Genomic DNA, 17815 nt, shown 5'->3' with positions numbered 1-17815 from the left:
GTTGGTCATAACTTTCCTTCCAAGGAGTAAGCGTCTTTTAATTTCATGGCTGCAATCAGCATCCACAGTGATTTTGGAGTCCAAAAAAAACAAAGTCTGACCCTGTTTCCACTGTTTCCCCATCTATTTCCCATGAAGTGATGGGACCAGATGCCATGATCTTTGTTTTCTGAATGTTGAGCTTCAAGCCAACCTTTTCACTCTCCTCTTTCACTTTCATCAAGAGGCTTTTGAGTTCCTCTTCACTTTCTGCCATAAGGGTGGTGTCATCTGCATATCTGAGGTTATTGATATTTCTCCTGGCAATCTTGATTCCAGCTTGTGCTTCTTCCAGCCCAGCGTTCCTCATGATGTACTCTGCATACAAGTTAAATAAGCAGGGTGACAATATACAACCTTGACGTGCTCCTTTTTCTATTTGGAACCAGTTTGTTGTTCCATGTCCAGTTCTAACTGTTGCTTCCTGACCTGCATACAGGTTCCTCAAGAGGCAGGTCAGGTGGTCTGGTATTCCAATCTCTTTCAGAATTTTCCACAGTTTATTGTGATCCACACAGCCAAAGGCTTTGGCATAGTCAATGAAGCAGAAATAGATGTTTTTCTGGAACTCTCTTGCTTTCTCCATGATACAGCGGATGTTGGTGAATTGATCTCTGGTGCCTCTGCCTTTTCTAAAACCTGCTTGAACATCTGGGAGTTCACGGTTCACATATTGCTGAAGCCTGGCTTGAAGAATTTTGAGCATGACTTTACTAGCATGTGAGATGAGTGCAATTGTGCAGTAGTTTGAGCTTTCTTTGGCATTGCCTTTCTTTGGGACTGGAATGAAGACTGACCATTTCCAGACCTGTGGCCACTGCTGAGTTTTGGGGTCACAAAGAGTCGGACACCACTGAATGACTGAACTGAACTTAACTGACCCCTGGAAGGGAAGAACTGTGGTCACTGGTTCATTCCTGGTTCATTCAGAACCCAACATGGCTTCCCTTCTTAAAAGTTTTAAGAGGATGATGACAACGTTTTGGAACTAGACAGAGGTGGTGGTTGCACAAAATTGTGAAAGTACTCAATGCCACTGAGTTGTACACTTTAAAATGCTTAATATTATGTTTTGTGAATTTTACCTCAATTAAAAAAGGGAAAAAGGAGGTGAAGTTAGGAGAGAAAAGAACTATGAGACAGAAATGGTCAAGATTTGAAGGCTGTTTGGACGACAGACTCAATAGGATTTGAGTGCTTCCAGTTAGTTGGCTGGGAAGTAAAATGGAGATTTCTACTTTGGGAGTCTGAAGAGCTGGCTGTAACCCACAGACTGATTTAATCTCCACTGAGGATAACACAGTACCAAAAAAGGAATGGGAGCCCAATGAATGTTCGATTTCCTCAAGTTCCCACTTTTTTAACAGAACAATAAAGCAGAAAATCACAGAACACCCTAAACATAGTGTAATTGGATCATATCAAGGCATTGCTACAATGTCTTTTGATCTCCTTGTAGGCAAAATGGATAAATCAGATGACAGTTCCATGAAACTGTTCAAAGTAGAATAACTGGACTAAAAATCCATTGATTAGTGAACTGATAGGCATCTAACAAAATACCTGCCACAGAGCAGGTTCTCTATGAATCTGCTCAATAGATAAATTGAAAGACTCCAAAGGATGATTGAATAGGGACATTCCAGTCCTACTGTGTGAGAATGCTCATTAATAACCCAGAAACACAATCAAACCAAAAATTGGATTTATCTGGGACTTCCCTGGTTGTTCAGTGGTTAGGACTTGGCACTCTCACTGCCATGAACCCAGGTTCAATCCCTGGTTGAGGAACTAAGATCCCACAAGCTGTATGCATAGTGCAGACAAAAAAAATGTGGACTTACTAAATTATGAGTGATATAAAGGTAGAGACACTGAATGACAGATTTGAGATTTTTAAAGGTCTTTCAAGATGCCATTCTATGGAATTAACCTTAAATTTTGGGGGAAACCATTATGTACAAGATGTTTATCATAATAATATCAATAATAGCACAACCTAAATACCCCACTTTGGAGAAATATTTAAGTGATCTCCTGCATAACCACTGGAAGACTATGCAGTAACAGTGAAAATTCTTTTATAAAGACTATGAAAAAAAAGAAGAAAGAAAGAAAAGACTATGCAATAACAAGAGAAATGCTTAAAATATGAGAAAAAAGAAAGAATCAAATTTATATATACAGCATTTTTCAAGCCTATGCATAGAGAAAAAATACAAAGTGATATATCAAAATGTTAGCAGTGGTTATGTTCGTGTGATGGCACTAGCAATGATTTTCTTTCTACTGTTATACTCTACCTTCAAGATTTTCTTTAACAAGCATAGATTTTTGCAGCAAAAATAATAAACATACAGGAGATCCATAAACATACACTTTTTAAAAACCAGAGCCCATGACCAAAGCTAAATGGATTTTTAATATGAATTAATGTAAAGTTCTAGGATGAGGGTTTAAACAAAATGCCAAGCTTATGACGGGAGCAATAGGGCTTAACGACACTTCTTGTGGGATTAAAAAAAAAAAAAAAGACCTAGAAATTAACTGACTGTAAATTCGTTATGAGCCAACAGTGACATGACTGAGGGGAAAAGATAGCCATAATATAAACTTCCGATTTCCAATATAATTTTTATGCAAAACAAAGGCAGTAATAATATTCCCATTGTGCTGTGCGAGTTGGACCATATCTAGAATATTGTGTTCAGCTTTGAACCTGAGCTTTCAAAAAAGATGTTGAAAAGCTGGAGAGCCGCCAGCAGGATGAGGCATCAGAATCACAGCAGAGAGCAGTGAATCCCACACTCTGGCAGCTTCAGAATCACCCAGAGGGCTTACTAAAACGCAGGTTCTTAGGTCTCCTCCCAGAGTCTCCAATTCTATAGATCTGGGGTGGGGCCAATAATCTGCATTTTCAGCTAGTTCCTAAGTGAAGTTCATGCTGCTGGCCCGAGGACCATACTTCGAGACCCACTGGCCCTGTGGATAAAAGCACAGACTCTGAAACCAGACTGCCAGGGATTGAGTTCCAGCTCTTCCACCTACTGGCTGTGTGACCTTAAGCAAGCTTGCTTGCCCTCTCTGTGCCACAGTTTTCTCACCTGTAAAATGAAACAACTTGCGCATCCTCATACAGGCATCATGGTTTTGATGTAGTTAATATATGTGACACATTTACAACATCTACCTGGTATATTAAGCTTATTAATCTAATGACGAACATGAGAGACGTTCTATCTGATACAGGAAAACATTTAAACATCTTCAAACACTGGAAGGGCTTTCATGTGGAAGGTATATTCCACAGAGCTCCTGGGGACAGACATGACGTCTAGGGGTGGAAGTGCCCAAGAAGGAACTTTCGTATCCATAACAAGTAGAACTATTTTAGAAGCTGGAGCAACAATGGAGTGGGTGGCCTGGGTGGGTTCTGAGTGTCTCAGTACTCACTCAGGGCAGAACTACCGAAAACTCTGGAGGTGAGGCTTGGCCATTTGGGTTTTAACAAGCCCTCCAGGGGGTGCCACGGCAACTCAAGTATGAGAACCAATGGCATCTGCTGCTGCTGCTGCTAAGTCACCTCAGTCGTGTCCAACTCTGTGTGACCCCATAGATGGAAGCCCACCAGGCTCCCCCGTCCCTGGGATTCTCCAGGCAAGAACACTGGAGCGGGTTGCCATTAAACAACATTTCCACAAGGCTCTATCTAGAACACCAAAACTCATTTAAAGTAACCTCACTCCAACAAGGTATCAGGTAACTATATGCCTCTGGTAACTATATGCAGCAAACTACTGCTGCTGCTGTTTAGTTGCTCAGTTATGTCTAACTCTTTGTGACCCCATGGACTGTAGCCCACCAGGTTCCTCTGTCCATGGCGAGGGTGTAGCCATGCCCTTCTCCAGGGGATCTTCCCAACTCAGAGATCAAACCCACATCTTCTGCTTGGCAGGTGGATTCTTTACCACTGAGCCACCTGGGAAGCCCTTGAAACAAACTACTGCTGCTACTGCTACTGCTGCTGCTAAGTCGCTTCAGTCATGTCTGACTCTGTGCGACCCCATAGACAGCAGCCCACCAGGCTCCCCCATTGCTGGGATTCTCCAGGCAAGAATACTGGAGTGGGTTGCCATTTCCTTCTCCAATGCATGAAAGTGAAAAGTGAAAGTGAAAATTGCTCAGTCGTGTCCGACTCCTAGCGACCCCATGGACTGCAGCCTATCAGGCTCCTGCATCCATGGGATTTACCAGGCAAGAGCACTAGAGTGGGCTGCCAATGCCTTCTCCAAACAAACTACTACTTACACCAAATACTTAGAGTGGGCTGCCAATGCCTTCTCCAAACAAACTACTACTTACACCAAATACTTGCTTTTGTATTTTAAAAGTGTATCCCAAAGATGACACTGAACTTGTTCAAAACAAGAAAATCTAAAATCCACAGAGAAAAAGCAAGGTACTCCCATCCCATCACCCTCTCAGGAGGGGCTGCTCGCTATTAAGTGCCCTGAAGGGACTACAGAGAAGGACCGTGTTCTGGAAAAAAAGAGCATTAAAGCATCTAAAGGTTAAGAGGGCCCTCAGAGGGAAACATAACAACCCAGACACACGGAACCTATTTTCCCACCTCTCAGCAGCCAGTGCAGCCAAAGTCCCCGCTCCTGCTCAGGACAACAGTTTCGAAGAGACAGCTGAGCACACCTGGAGACTCTTTCTCATGCTCCAGGTACTGTTCTAACTACTTTAGGTATATTAACTCCTCATGACAAATCTCTGAGGTCGGTACTGATCTCACCATTTTACAGATGCGAAAACTGAGGGTTGGAAAGGTTAAGTCATTCCACAACTAATAAGTAGTAGGCATGGGTTCTGAACCACAGCAGTCTTTCTCCAGAGTCTGAAGGCTTCTGTACTGTACTTTCTGTTGGGGCCAGTGAGGCAGAGAACGGACAAGTGGGAAGGCCACTACCTTGGCCTGACTGTGCGCATGACAGAGAGAGAGAGACAGAGTATCAGCAAGCTCAAGACGGTAGCCAGTGTGAGCCCATGATCCAGGGGAGATCGGGGGAGACCAAACGATGGTTCACCTGCCGTTTTGTCAGTCCCTGTGTGTTCCTGGGCGAGCACCGGAGTGGATGCATGAACCGGCGTGACGGCAATCTTAAGCACCTACACACAGGCCTGAACCTGTCACAGGCAAGAGCAAGGAGACAGTTGGACAAAAGCCCTTCCCTTCGTTTTCTTCCACAAAGCAATTTAAAAGGAATATGTGAGATGAGGCAGCAGTGAAGGTAGCAAAGGAAAGTAACAGCTGGAGGCAAAGTTGTTGGTGTTGATAAGGAAGGGAGAGCCAAAGCAGCCAAGCTCTCTGGCAGCAGGAATGAGGGCTGTGACAGGGGACAAAGGTGGAAGCATGGGCACTGCCCATGTCAGTGCCCTCACTCAGGCTGTGTGCGCTCAGAGATTCCTCCTCTAGAACTGCAGGATCGCTCTGTGTCTCCATCACATGAACACTTCTCTCCGTCATCTCGGAATCCCTATCACTGTTGTGCTCTCCTAGAAGGGTGCAAACAACAGCTCATCTCCGAATCTGCAGCTCTGAGTCCAGTACCTGGCCCGCTGTCGGTTCCGGATACGTCTGTCGGACTGAATGTACTGAAGTGGTGCTAGCATCCAGATGCAGTGACATGCGCTGTCAACTTAAGGAGAGGGAGGACGGGAAAAGTCACACCCAGAGGCTGTCTCCTAGGTGGGAAGCCCCCAGGTGCAGATCCCAAGACAAGGACTAAACCACAAGCAGCTCATTTGGGATGTGAAAGAGACACCAAACACTACGAGAGGACTGGTGAAGTCCATGAAGAAAGACACACACTCCACTAAGCCTATCTCATGGAGCCAGCGGGAGCGAGTGCAGAGCACGCTCAAGGGAGAAAGGGGCTGCAGCAACCCCCATCAATCACATCAATCATCAGTTCCCCAGTCCGCTGAGCCCTCTGTGGGAGTGGCCTAGCACACTCCAGTGGGAAGACAAAGCTGTCGGGGAAATACAGACGCTGGCAGCTGAAGTCAGAGAGATGAGCAGTGAAATGGTAATGGCAAGGGCAGAGGGTTCCCCTCCCCCAGCTCTCCAGGTCTGGGGTGGTCCTGAAAATCTGCATGTCTAATGAGTCCCCAGTGAGGCTGCTGCTGGTGGTCTAGAAGCACACCCTGAGAGTCACTGGGCTTGGATGTGGGCAGGACACCTGCATGGGTGGTAAAGACTAGATGCTGTTGTTGCTCTTTAGTCACTAAGTCATGTCTGACTCTCTGCAACTCCATGGACTATATCCCGCTAGGCTCCTCTGTCCATGGGGATTCTCCAGGCAAGAATACTGGAGTGGGTTGCCATTTCTTTCTCCAGGAGATCTTCCCGACCCAAGGATCAAACCCACGTCTCCTGTTTAGCAGATGGATTCTTTATTGCTAAGCCACCTGGGAAGCCACAAAAGACCAGACATACCTGGGGCAATTCCAATAACTAGATCTGGACAGAGACTAAAGATAAAGGAAACCAGATTTACAGCCCACAATATGCCTCTTTGACATAAAAATTATTTTGAGCTGAAGGCAACTAGGCAATTGAGAAGCAACAGATACAAAAAAAGCTCATGCCCTCCCCTGATTTGCCTAAAAGGAGGAGATAACTTTCTAAAGATGTCCTTCCTGCCGTCTCTACCAGGGAGGACAAAAGGGAATCATTAAGACAACTTGAGACACTGTAGGCCTGAAGACAGCAGCAGAAGATTCCATGTAACAGTCTACTAACTAGCAGCAGCAGCAACTAGCCTATGCTAAATGAAACTGCAATACTTTGGCCACCTCATGCGACGAGTTGACTCACTGGAAAAGACTCTGATGCTGGGAAAGGTTGGGGGTGGGAGGAGAAGGGGACGACAGAGAATGAGATGGCTGGATGGCATCACCGACTCTGTGGACATGAGTTTGAGTGAACTCCGGGAGTTGGTGATGGACAGGGAGACCTGGCGTGCTGTGATTCATGGGGTCGTGGAGAGTCGGACACAACTGAGCAACTGAACTGAACTGAACTAGCCTATATCTATCATTAGTTTTCCCATGTATTTACATTCTCACCATCTTCCAATTTTGGAAGGCTAAAATTACTTTCCCTTTTTCCTTCTCTTGTTGTTCAGTCGCTCAGTCATGTCCAACACTTTACAATCCCATGGACTGCAGCATGTCACATTTCCCAGTCCTTCACCTATTTTTCTTCCTATTTCTCTACAAATGTATTGTTCTTCGTTTTAGGTGACACACAAGCCAGAGTTCTAAGCCACTTCTCTGAGTTACTCATTTTTCTGAGTTTCTCTCACATGTGTATGAGATATACATGTTAGTGAACTTCTGTTTGTTTTTCTTGTGTTAATCTATTTTGTTGTTGTTGTTATATGGACTCCAGTTAAGAACTTAGAAGGATGGAAGGAAAAGGTTATTTTCCCTCCCCAACAGAGACAAAGCCAAAGATGTGAGCTCAACTTCTATTTGGCCCTCTGTAGGAAAACTCTTCCCATCGTGCCCAGAGCATGTGCCTGGGAGTCACATGCTCATGTCAATGGGACTGTGAGACAGACTTCCTGGGAACCCTCTGTATCTGCTATGGCTAAAATTAAAGCCACTCACAGTCTCCTGAGAATGCTGCAGTTCTAGGAGTTCCCTCAGGGTCTTTTTCTCAAAGGGTGGTGGTCTGGCAAGCAAAAGTTGCAGGGGTAAAGAGCACAAACAAATATCTACAACGAATCCAGCTTTTGGCTGCAGAACTGAATCCAGCTGGAGGTCAGTCAAATTCCTCCTGCTCTGACACAGGGCTCACCTGCACAAGCCTGGCTCCTGCCTCCAGAGCAGCCGAAGGCAGTGCTACATCCCTTCCTGCAGGCTTCACAAACATTATGTAGGGGTGACTTTGTGATTCTCCTACTCTGTTCTGGAAAAGGCAAATCTTCTAGAAGACGCCCCCAAAGTAATTTGTTTCATCTTACACTCATTCAACAGCTATAACAGCCGGAAAAAATTAGCAGGCCTCCAGTCCTTTGCTGCTTGTTTATAACAAGAGCATATGCTTGCAGGGAACATAGAATCCTAAGCAAAAATTAGTACTTATTTAACCAGACTAAATTTCCATTTTGAAACCTACGCTGTTGGTTTCACAACACAAAACCACTCGTGACCTCCTGAGTGGAAAGGCAGGGAGACTGAGATAACAAACCCATCCTTCATTCACGGAAGCAGAGGCTTCCTTCTTTATCTTTTACAGTGATCACCCTTATGAAAAAGCACACAAAGCCACAGCCCCACACTTCTGTTCTGAGACTGGAGTAACCACCACAAAAGCCAAGGTGTTAGGCATCTGGACCCTCCCTGCTCACTGTAATTAGCTGCAGCCCAGAGCCTGATTGTGAAGGAAAGAAAAGCTTCTCCCCATCACAAATCAGAACATTTTTTCAGCTTTCCCAATGGGTTGCCAAGTGACTCAGCAATGGCCCAGTGAGGGCACTATTATTGATGAGAAATCTTCCGCCTGGGTGATATACTGCATACAACACATGCCCAAAGAACAGTGCCAAGTCATACCAGGAAGAGCAGGCGAATTATTCACCTCCACTTCAGATGCAGGCAAATCCTGTCTTAATGCAGGGGCTACTCAGTATCAGAAAGACAAAGCCCCTAAGATAGTCAGAGATTTTCATCTAAGATTCAAGGCATGATTAGGTAGAGCCTCTTCTATCTTGTTGACTATTAAAAGGCAATCAAATTGAGGCCAGCATAGCAAAAAGACAAGAAAAAGAATAATTTTCCAAAAACAACCCCAAAGCAGAAAGCTGCATAAAAGCGTTCAGCTTCCTAAATGTTGTCTTTATGAGTTCTACGAGCTCCACCCAGAGGTCATTGCCAGATCTGCAGGTTCACTTAATTTAGAAAAGAAAATTTCATCTTCTGGGGTCCAGAGCCAGACCTGCCTTGGAAAACCGCTGGAAATTCTTAGACAATGTTCCTTCTTTCTTGCCTTTAATTAAAGGAACTGCTCTGAGCTCTGAAATTCAAGATATGCTCCAGGAACCTGGTGTCATCCAACAGGACAACTACCTTTGATATTTGCACCTGTCGAGGAACTAGTGTGAGTTCCTGCCAGGCTGAACTCAGCTCAAAGACAGCAGAGTGTTCAAAGAGTACTTTCAGAAGAAAAGGTGAGGGTTCTCCTTGAAATAAAATATAAGACTGGAGAGCAACTCAAAGGGTGAACAAGAATGTGTCTAATATTAGAAGGACTGAAAATAATCCTCCTTCAAGAAGGACCCATGACTACTTGCCCAGAGGGTCCAACTATAAGGCAACCACTCCCTTACACAACTCCAAAGACAACCCATAAGGCAGTCACCAGCCATACTTTTCAAAGAACTGATTGCGGTCCCCAGAGCATTCCCTTGGTATCTAGCCATTCATAACCTGCACACCTCACTCCAACCCACCCTCCACACCAGTGACTCTCAGTCCACAATGGTTCAGGCTAGGATCAAGAGTTCCCACTGTGCTGTGCTCTCAACTGCCCAGTGTAAGACATGCTCTGTTTCAGATATCATAAGCTAACCCAGCAACTAAATGAAGCCTTCAAACAACAATGACATGTTGGTGCAAAAAGTTTCATGAACCATCTGGAGAGCTTCTCATCACAGCCTGCGTACTCCTCCTGCCTTCATCAGCATGTGCGTAACCTGACTTCAGACAGATGTGACAGATTCTCAAATGGGAAAAAACAATCAAAGTCACCCTCTGTCTTCCTCCAACACCACTGCCCCCTTCCTCCCCCAGCAAGTTCTTTCTTCACTATAAACACTGAACAGGCTTTTCATGTCTATTGACAAAAATATCTATGGCAATGTTTATTCATTTTAGGAGTATTAAAGCTCTAGAAAATATCTGTGCTAAACCTCAGCACATTCTCATTTCAACAAGGCTAAGCATTCCCAGAATGTTACCCTCTTTTTTGGTTAATAATAAACTTTATTATGTAGAGTAGTTTTAGTTCAGTTCAGTCACTCAGTTGTGTCCAACTCTGCAACCCCATGGACTGCAGCACGCCAGACTTCCCTGTCCCCATCACCAACTCCCGGAGCTTGCTCAAACTCATATCCATCCAGTCGGTGATGCCATCCAACCATCTCATCCTCTGTCATCCCCTTCTCCTGCTGCCTTCAATCCTTCCCAGCATCAGGGTCTTTTCTAAGGAGTCAGCTCTTCGCATCAGGTGGCCAAAGTATTGGAGCTTCAGCTTCAGCATCAGTCCTTCCAGTGAATATTCAGGACTGATTTCCTTTAGGATTGACTAGTTTTATCTCCTTGAAGTCCAAGGAATAGTTTTAGGGTCATAGCAAAATTGAGCAGAAAGTACAGAGTTCCTACATAGTGCCCAGCCAGTATTATGCACAACCTCTCCTATTATCAATATCCCCAACAGAGTAGGACATCCATTGCAATCAATGAACCTGCATTGACACATCGTTATCACCCAGAATTCACAGTTTTCATTATGGTTCATTCTCAGTGCCGCACATTCTATGGGTTTAGACAGATGTACATTCATATGTAACTACCATTATGGTATCATACAGAGTCGCTTCCCTGCTCTGAAAACCCTTTTCCCCTTTGTCCCTTGACCATAACGCAAAAAAATTTTTTGCTCAGCATGACTCAGTATGACTCTAAGCAGTGTTCCTGAGGCCTGCCCAAGGATAAGAATCACCAAGGAGACTGGTTATAATCACAAATGTTCAGACTGCACCCTCAATCTACTGCGTCAGACCTTGCTAGGGAGGGGCCTGGAAAGTTATAGATGGTCCATGGACCTAAAGAAGAAATGCTCCTAAGTGCAGTTTCCAAGCAGAAGAGCAGCACCTGTTAAGAATGTTGCGGGCATTTCTGACCCATGTGAGCTCCAGCCCCATCAGAATACCTAGAATTCAAGATGGACCCCATTCTTTATACTCAAACAGCCAGGCAGCTGCTACTTTTCTCACTTACCCCTTTATCTTGCTTCATGGTACCAGAAAGTTTTACAAGGGCAAGCAAGTGACTACTTCTATTAGGAAACACGTTTGTATTCCTACACAATGATCTACCATTTATAAGCATGCTATTTGGATCATTTGCACAAAATGATGGGTCAGGAAGTAGATCTGCTTGGTTACAGGAAAGTATCTGCCCGAGGACACTAGTGCACATGGTGCATGGAGCAGAAGGACACACAGCCAATATGGGTTTTTCTTCTTTGTGCCTTGAGGGCTCTTCTGCCAGCTGCTCCCCCTGGCTCCCCACTGCTCTGCATTCTGCCACAGCCAATGATGGTTTAATGGCAAAATTCTCTGGGCAGCAAGCCATGTGGCTCTTACAGCCAGCAATTAGGAGAGAAGGAAAGGTTGAATTACAAGGTGCTTGAAAATGCAGTTTGAGTAAGTCAGATCTTATTTTCTCTTACCTCCTGGTAATAAAATCTCCATATTCATCCCCAAACAGATACCTAACTCTGGGGTCATTCGGAGTCAATGGCTCAGTCAACATAAAAATCCACCAGACAGTCGATGGGGAGCATGAAAACCCATTAAACCAAAAGTCATATTTTTTTTTCATCCAAAGGAATCCTTACCTTTTCTTTGGCTTTCCTTTTTGTCCCTGCATCCATCCACTCATTTTCTTTCTCCAGCATGTCAATAAAGGCCCATCGAACACCCTCAATCAATTCCTCCATCTATAATAAAATAGCCAAAGAAGCAGGTAAAAACCAAGAAGCTTCAGACAAGGTTTTCTGGGCCACGATAAACAGTCCAATGCTAAAAACAGTGGGAAAGAGGCTCCCTTCAGATTCACTACATGCTCTGGCATTTCTTCTTCCAGGGAAATGCCTTTTTCCCCCACTGCTAGAAGAAAACTAACCATTTCTTCCCTTAAGAATAATGTGATGGCCTGGTCGTAAAAAGATTATATGGGAAAAGGAATTCACCATAGGTTGTGATTAATAACTTACCTGTAGCTACTAAAGGAGTCCACCCTCATCAAGGATGCAACTAATTTCAGTAAGTTAATAAGAATTTTAGGGAAACAAGCATGGGCTCTGTATTTCAGACCGATATCACAGAAGAAAGTGAGTGAACCATTCATTGAAAGATATACTGTTAACAGAGAAATAGGTGGGAGAGCCAGCACACTAAAGGATACTTCTCAACATAAATCAGACTCATGTCAGGACCCCAGTTCTCTCCACGTTAGTGCCAGGGGTTAAACCAAATGCTTGGCTGTTCTCTGTCCTCTTCCTACTCCCCTTCTCCTCTCTGACAGCTCTGAAAAGTCTTCTATTATTTCAAGTCTAAAATGGTAGGTCTAAAGGGGCCTGCTACAGAAATGCTGTCTTCTGAAAGAAGGGTTTGACCACACCCACATCAATGATTTGCCCTGGCAAATGTTTGCCCTGGCTTTCCCTCCAGCATTTGTGGGTCAACAGAGAAGATGGGGGAGAGATGCTAACATTTAACTTCAGCAGCCCACATGGAGCAGTCTGGGAAGGCCCTGCCTGTCTATGGGTACAAATCAATCGAAATTCCACTTTCCTACAAAGATGCTTCAGTTTTTCTAATAGGATACTCAAGAAAGAATAAAATACTAGGTTTGGCACCAGAACGAAAATTTTCATTTGAGACTATGGAGTTGTAAATCCATTTTTAGCATTAATTCTAGAAAGAAAGAAGTTTAGATGTTTCCCTGGTTCTTATAATGAATTGTCAGCATGGAGCTCAAAATAATTTTTTTCTGTTTAATAAGTTTTTAGCTATGTTTTCAGTTCAATAACAGTTGTAAGGCAACGAGAGCTGGAAATCAGTGGGCTGGGTTCCACCGTATGTAAATAAGAACAAACAGCAGATGGAGGGGGGTACTTCACAGCTATTTCTTCCCAACTTAGCAGAAACATTAAAAGAAAAGAAATCTCAACTTGAGATTGGGGCACAATGAAGACATGAAATGACAGAAGAGCAAAGGTCCTTTAAAATCATTAAGTCACTCATTCTCACTGGGATCTTGGGGAGGGAAGGTGGACTGGGAGGGGTTTAAACAATGCTGATGTCATTGTTGCAGAGTGAGACCTGAGCACTGGGAGGTTCAACACCCGCTCCACACCCCCCCTACAGGTGATTCTAATGTGTAACCAGAAAGAAGACTCACTGGTGTAGAAGCAGCCACTTATGCTACAGATGAGGAAGTTAGGGATCAAAAGAGCCCATGATCTCTTCCACCCAGCTCTTCCAGCTAGGAAGGGTCAGAGCCAGGGTCTGACCTCAGAGGTAAAGACAGTACTGAGGCCAGGAACTTCTAAATCAGAGGAAATGTTCCTCATAAATCAGAAGAAAACGTCAGAAAGGTAGAAGAAAACCAAGAGACATGCAGCAGTGGCCATTTCAAACCGAAAACCCACAGAAGGAGGATGCTGAAACAACAAGGAAATCTTCAGGGACTAGATCTTTTGCCTCTGCAGTCACCAGCACCCCTAAGTCTTTATGACGTCACTGCAGGGGAGCAAAATTTGCCCCCGAAAATATGTCTCTTTCTCATATCAATTGTTTTAAGCTGGTTATTTCTGGAGGAATAGAGGACAGAAGAAAGGATCTGAAAACCAAAATAGCAGTTGCCCTTTTGAAGAAATATCTATTCATTTGTAAGGGAAATCTCCATTTGTAAGTGTGTCTCCCTCTCTGTACCTGGCAGAGGAGGATGACTGAATCTCCAGAAGGTCTTATCAATGGAGAAGTCATGGGCTTAAATCTGCATCACAATCACCCTCCTTTACAGCCCTTTTCCCAGTGTTGTCCCATAACTGATAATCCTCAGTCCCAATATCTTATCTGTGGCAAGCCACTCCAGTACTCTTGCCTAGAAAATCCCATGGATGGAGGAGCCTGGTAGGCTGCAGTCCATGAGGTCGCTAAGGGTCGGACAAGACTGAGTGACTTCACTTTCACTTTTCACTTTCACACACTGGAGAAGGAAATGGCAACCTACTCCAGTGTTCTTGCCTGGAGAATCCCAGGGACGGGGGAGCCTGGTGGGCTTCTGTCTATGGGGTCACACAGAGTCGGACACGACTGAACCAACTTAGCAGCAGCAGCAGCAGCATGGCCATTCTGGCAAGTTGCTCAGTTTTCCCAGGTCTCTCCCATGTCGCTTCCCTTGTGGCTGAGCAGTAAAGAATCTGCCTGTGATGCGGGAGACCTGGGTTTGATACCTGGGTTGGGAAGATCCCCCAGAGAAGAGAAAGGCTTCCCACTCCAGTATTCTGGCCTAGAGAATTCCATGAACTGTATAGTCAATGGGGTTGCAAAGAGTCGGACACCACTGAGCGACTTTCAATTCCCACGTATACACATTATTTAACTTTGTTTCATTTTCTACTGTTATTCTCTCTTACATCATCAGTTCAGTTCAGTTCAGTTCAGTCGTTCAGTCGTGTCCGACTCTCCGTGACCCCGTGAATCACAGCACGCCAGGCTTCCCTGTCCATCACCAACTCCTGGAGTTCACTCAAACTCATGTCCACAGAGTCTGTGATGCCATCTAGCCATCTCATTCTCGGTCGTCCCCTTCTCCTCCCGCCCCCAACCTTTCCCAGCATCAGAGTCTTTTCCAGTGAGTCAACTCGTCACATGAGGTGGCCAAAGTATTGCAGCTTCAGCTTTAGGATTAGTCCTTCCAATGAACACCCAGGATTGACCTCCCTTAGAATGGACTGGTTGGATCTCCTTGTGGTACAAGGGACTCTCAAGAGTCTTCTCCAGCACCACAGTTCAAAAGCATCAATTCTTTGGCGATCAGCTTTCTTCACAGTCCAACTTCACATCCAAACATGACCACGGGAAAAACCATAGCCTTGACTAGACGGACCTTGGTTGGCAAAGTAATGTCTCTGCTTTTCAATATGCTATCAAGGTTGGTCATAACTTTCCTTCCAAGGAGTAAGCGTCTTTTAATTTCATGGCTGCAATCAGCATCTGCAGTCATTTTGGAGCCCAAAAAAATAAACTCTGACACTGTTTCCACTGTTTTTCCATCTATTTCCCATGAAGAGATGGGACCAGATGCCATGATCTTTGTTTTCTGAATGTTGAGCTTCAAGCCAACCTTTTCACTCTCCTCTTTCACTTTCATCAAGAGGATTTTTAGGTCCTCTTCACTTTCTGCCATAAGGGTAGTGTCATCTGCATATCTGAGATTATTGATATTTCTCCCAGCAATCTTGATTCCAGCTTGTGCTTCTTCCAGCCCAGCATTCCTCATGATGTAATCTGCATATAAGTTAAATAAGCAAGGTGACAATATACAGCCTTGACACACTCCTTTTCCTATTTCGAACCAGTCTGTTGTTCCATGTGCAGTTCTGACTGTTGCTTCCTGACCTGCATACAGGTTTCTCAAGAGGCAGGTCAGGTGGTCTGGGATTCCCATCTCTTTCAGAATGTTCCACAGTTTCTTGTGATCCACACAGTCAAAGGCTTTGGTATAGCCAATGAAGCAGAAATAGATGTTTTTCTGGAACTCTCTTGCTTTCTCCATGATCCAGCAGATGTTGGCAATTTAATCTCTGGTGCCTCTGCCTTTTCTAAAACCTGCTTGAACATCTGGGAGTTCACGATTCACATATTGCTGAAGCCTGGCTTGGAGAATTTTGAGCATGACTTTATTAGCGTGTGAGATGAGTGCAATTGTGCGGTAGTTTGAGCATTCTTTGGCATTGCCTTTCTTTGGGATTGGAATGAAGACTGACCTTTTCCAGTCCTGTGGCCACGGCTGAGTTTTCCAAATTTGCTGGCATATTGAGTGCAGCACTTTCACAGCATCATCTTTCAGGATTTGAAATAGCTCAACTGGAATTCCGTCACCTCTACTAGCTTTGTTCGTAGTGATGCTTTCTAAGGCCCACTTGACTTCACATTCCAAGATGTCTGGCTCTAGGTCAGTGATCACGTTATCATGACTATCTTGGTCGTGAAGATCTTTTTTGTACAGTTCTTCTGTGTATTCCTGCCACCTCTTCTTAATATCTTCTGCTTCTGTTAGGTCCATACCATTTCTGTCCTTTATCGAGCCCATCTTTGCATGAAATGTTCCCTTGGAATCTCTAATTTTCTTGAAGAGGTCTCTTGTTTATCCTTCTCTGTTGTTTTCCTCTATTTCTTTGCATTGATCACTGAGGAAGGCTTTCTTATCTCTCCTTGCTATTCTTTGGAACTCTGCATTCAGATGCTTATATCTTTCCTTTTCTCCTTTGCTTTTCGCTTCGCTTCTTTTCACAGCTATTTGTAAGGCCTCCTCAGACAGCCATTTTGCTTTTTTGCATTTCTTTTCCATGGGGATGGTCTTGGTCCCTGTCTCCTGTACAATGTCACAAACCTCCGTCCAGAGTTCATCAGGCACTCTATCTATCAGATCTAGTCCCTTAAATCTATTTCTCACTTCCACTGTATAATCATAAGGGATTTGATTTAGGTCATATCTGAATGGTCTAGTGGTTTTCCCTACTTTCTTCAATTTAAGTCTGAATTTGGCAATAAGGAGTTCATGATCTGAGCCACAGTCAGCTCCTGGTCTTGCTTTTGCTAACTGTATACAGCTTCTCCATCTTTGGCTGCAAAGAATATAGTCAATCTGATTTCGGTGTTGACCATCTGGTGATGTCCATGTGTAGAGTTTTCTCTTGTGTTGTTGGAAGAGGGTGTTTGCTATGACCAGTGTGTTCTCTTGACAAAACCCTGCTTCATTCCGTGCTCCAAGGCCAAATTTGCCTGTTACTCCAGGTGTTTCTTGACTTCCTACTTTTGCATTCTAGTCCCCTATAATGAAAAGGACATCTTTTTTGGGTGTTAGTTCTAAAAGGTCTTGTAGGTCTTCATAGAACCATTCCACTTCGGCTTCTTCAGCGTTACTGGTTGGGGCATAGGCCTGGATTACTGTAATATTGAATGGTTTGCCTTGGAAATGAACAGAAATCATTCTGTCATTTTTAAGACTGCATCCAAGTACTACATTTCGGACTCTTATAGGGGACTGGAATGCAAAAGTAGGAAGTCAAGAGATACGTGGAGTAACAGGCAAGTTTGGCCTTGGAGTACAGAATCAAGCAGGGCAAAAGCTAATAGAGTTTTGCCAAGAGAACGCACTGGTCATAGCAAATACCCTCTTCCAACAACACAAGAGAAGACTCTACACATGGACATCACCAGATGGTCAACACCAAAATCACACTGACTATATTCTTTGCATCGGAAGGTGGAGAAGCTCTATATAGTCAGCAAAACCAAGACCGGGAGCTGACTCTGGCTCAGATAATGAACTGATTATTTCAAAATTCAGACTTAAATTGAAGAAAGTAAGGAAAAGCACTAGGCCATTCATATATAACCTAATCCCTTATGATAATACAGTGGAAGTGACAAATAGATTCAAGGAATTAGATCTGATAGAGTGCCTGAAGAACTTTGGATGGAGGTTCATAACATTGTACAAGAGGTGGTGATCAAAATCATCTCCAAGAAAAAGAAATGCAAAAAGGCAAAATGGTTGTCTGAGAAGGCCTTACAAATAGCTGAGAAAAGAAGCAAAAGGCAAAGGAAAAAAGGAAAGATACCAATCTGAATGCAGAGTTCCAAAGAATAGCAAGGAGAGATAAGAAAGCCTTCTTAAGTGA

General features: G+C 44.1%; 1 protein-coding gene and 1 non-coding gene across 2 annotated transcripts in view; one reads left to right on the top strand and one right to left on the bottom strand.

The window, feature by feature from the left end:
* Positions 1 to 17815, bottom strand: part of PHEX (phosphate regulating endopeptidase X-linked) — a 218853-nt gene that overhangs the window by 99746 nt on the left and 101292 nt on the right. The window contains exon 12 of the mRNA XM_055393675.2: positions 11735 to 11836. Within this exon, the coding sequence (XP_055249650.1) occupies positions 11735 to 11836 (102 nt within the window). The remainder of the gene's footprint in view (positions 1 to 11734; positions 11837 to 17815) is intronic.
* Positions 1758 to 1830, top strand: TRNAE-CUC (transfer RNA glutamic acid (anticodon CUC)). The gene has a single exon. It is a non-coding gene; the product is annotated as a tRNA-Glu (tRNA).

Source organism: Moschus berezovskii, chromosome X (genome assembly GCF_049115385.1).
Source record: "Moschus berezovskii isolate FMDL1 chromosome X, NW_MosBer_1.0, whole genome shotgun sequence".
NCBI classification, from domain to species: domain Eukaryota; kingdom Metazoa; phylum Chordata; class Mammalia; order Artiodactyla; family Moschidae; genus Moschus; species Moschus berezovskii.
This window is presented reverse-complemented; position numbering and strand designations above follow the sequence as displayed.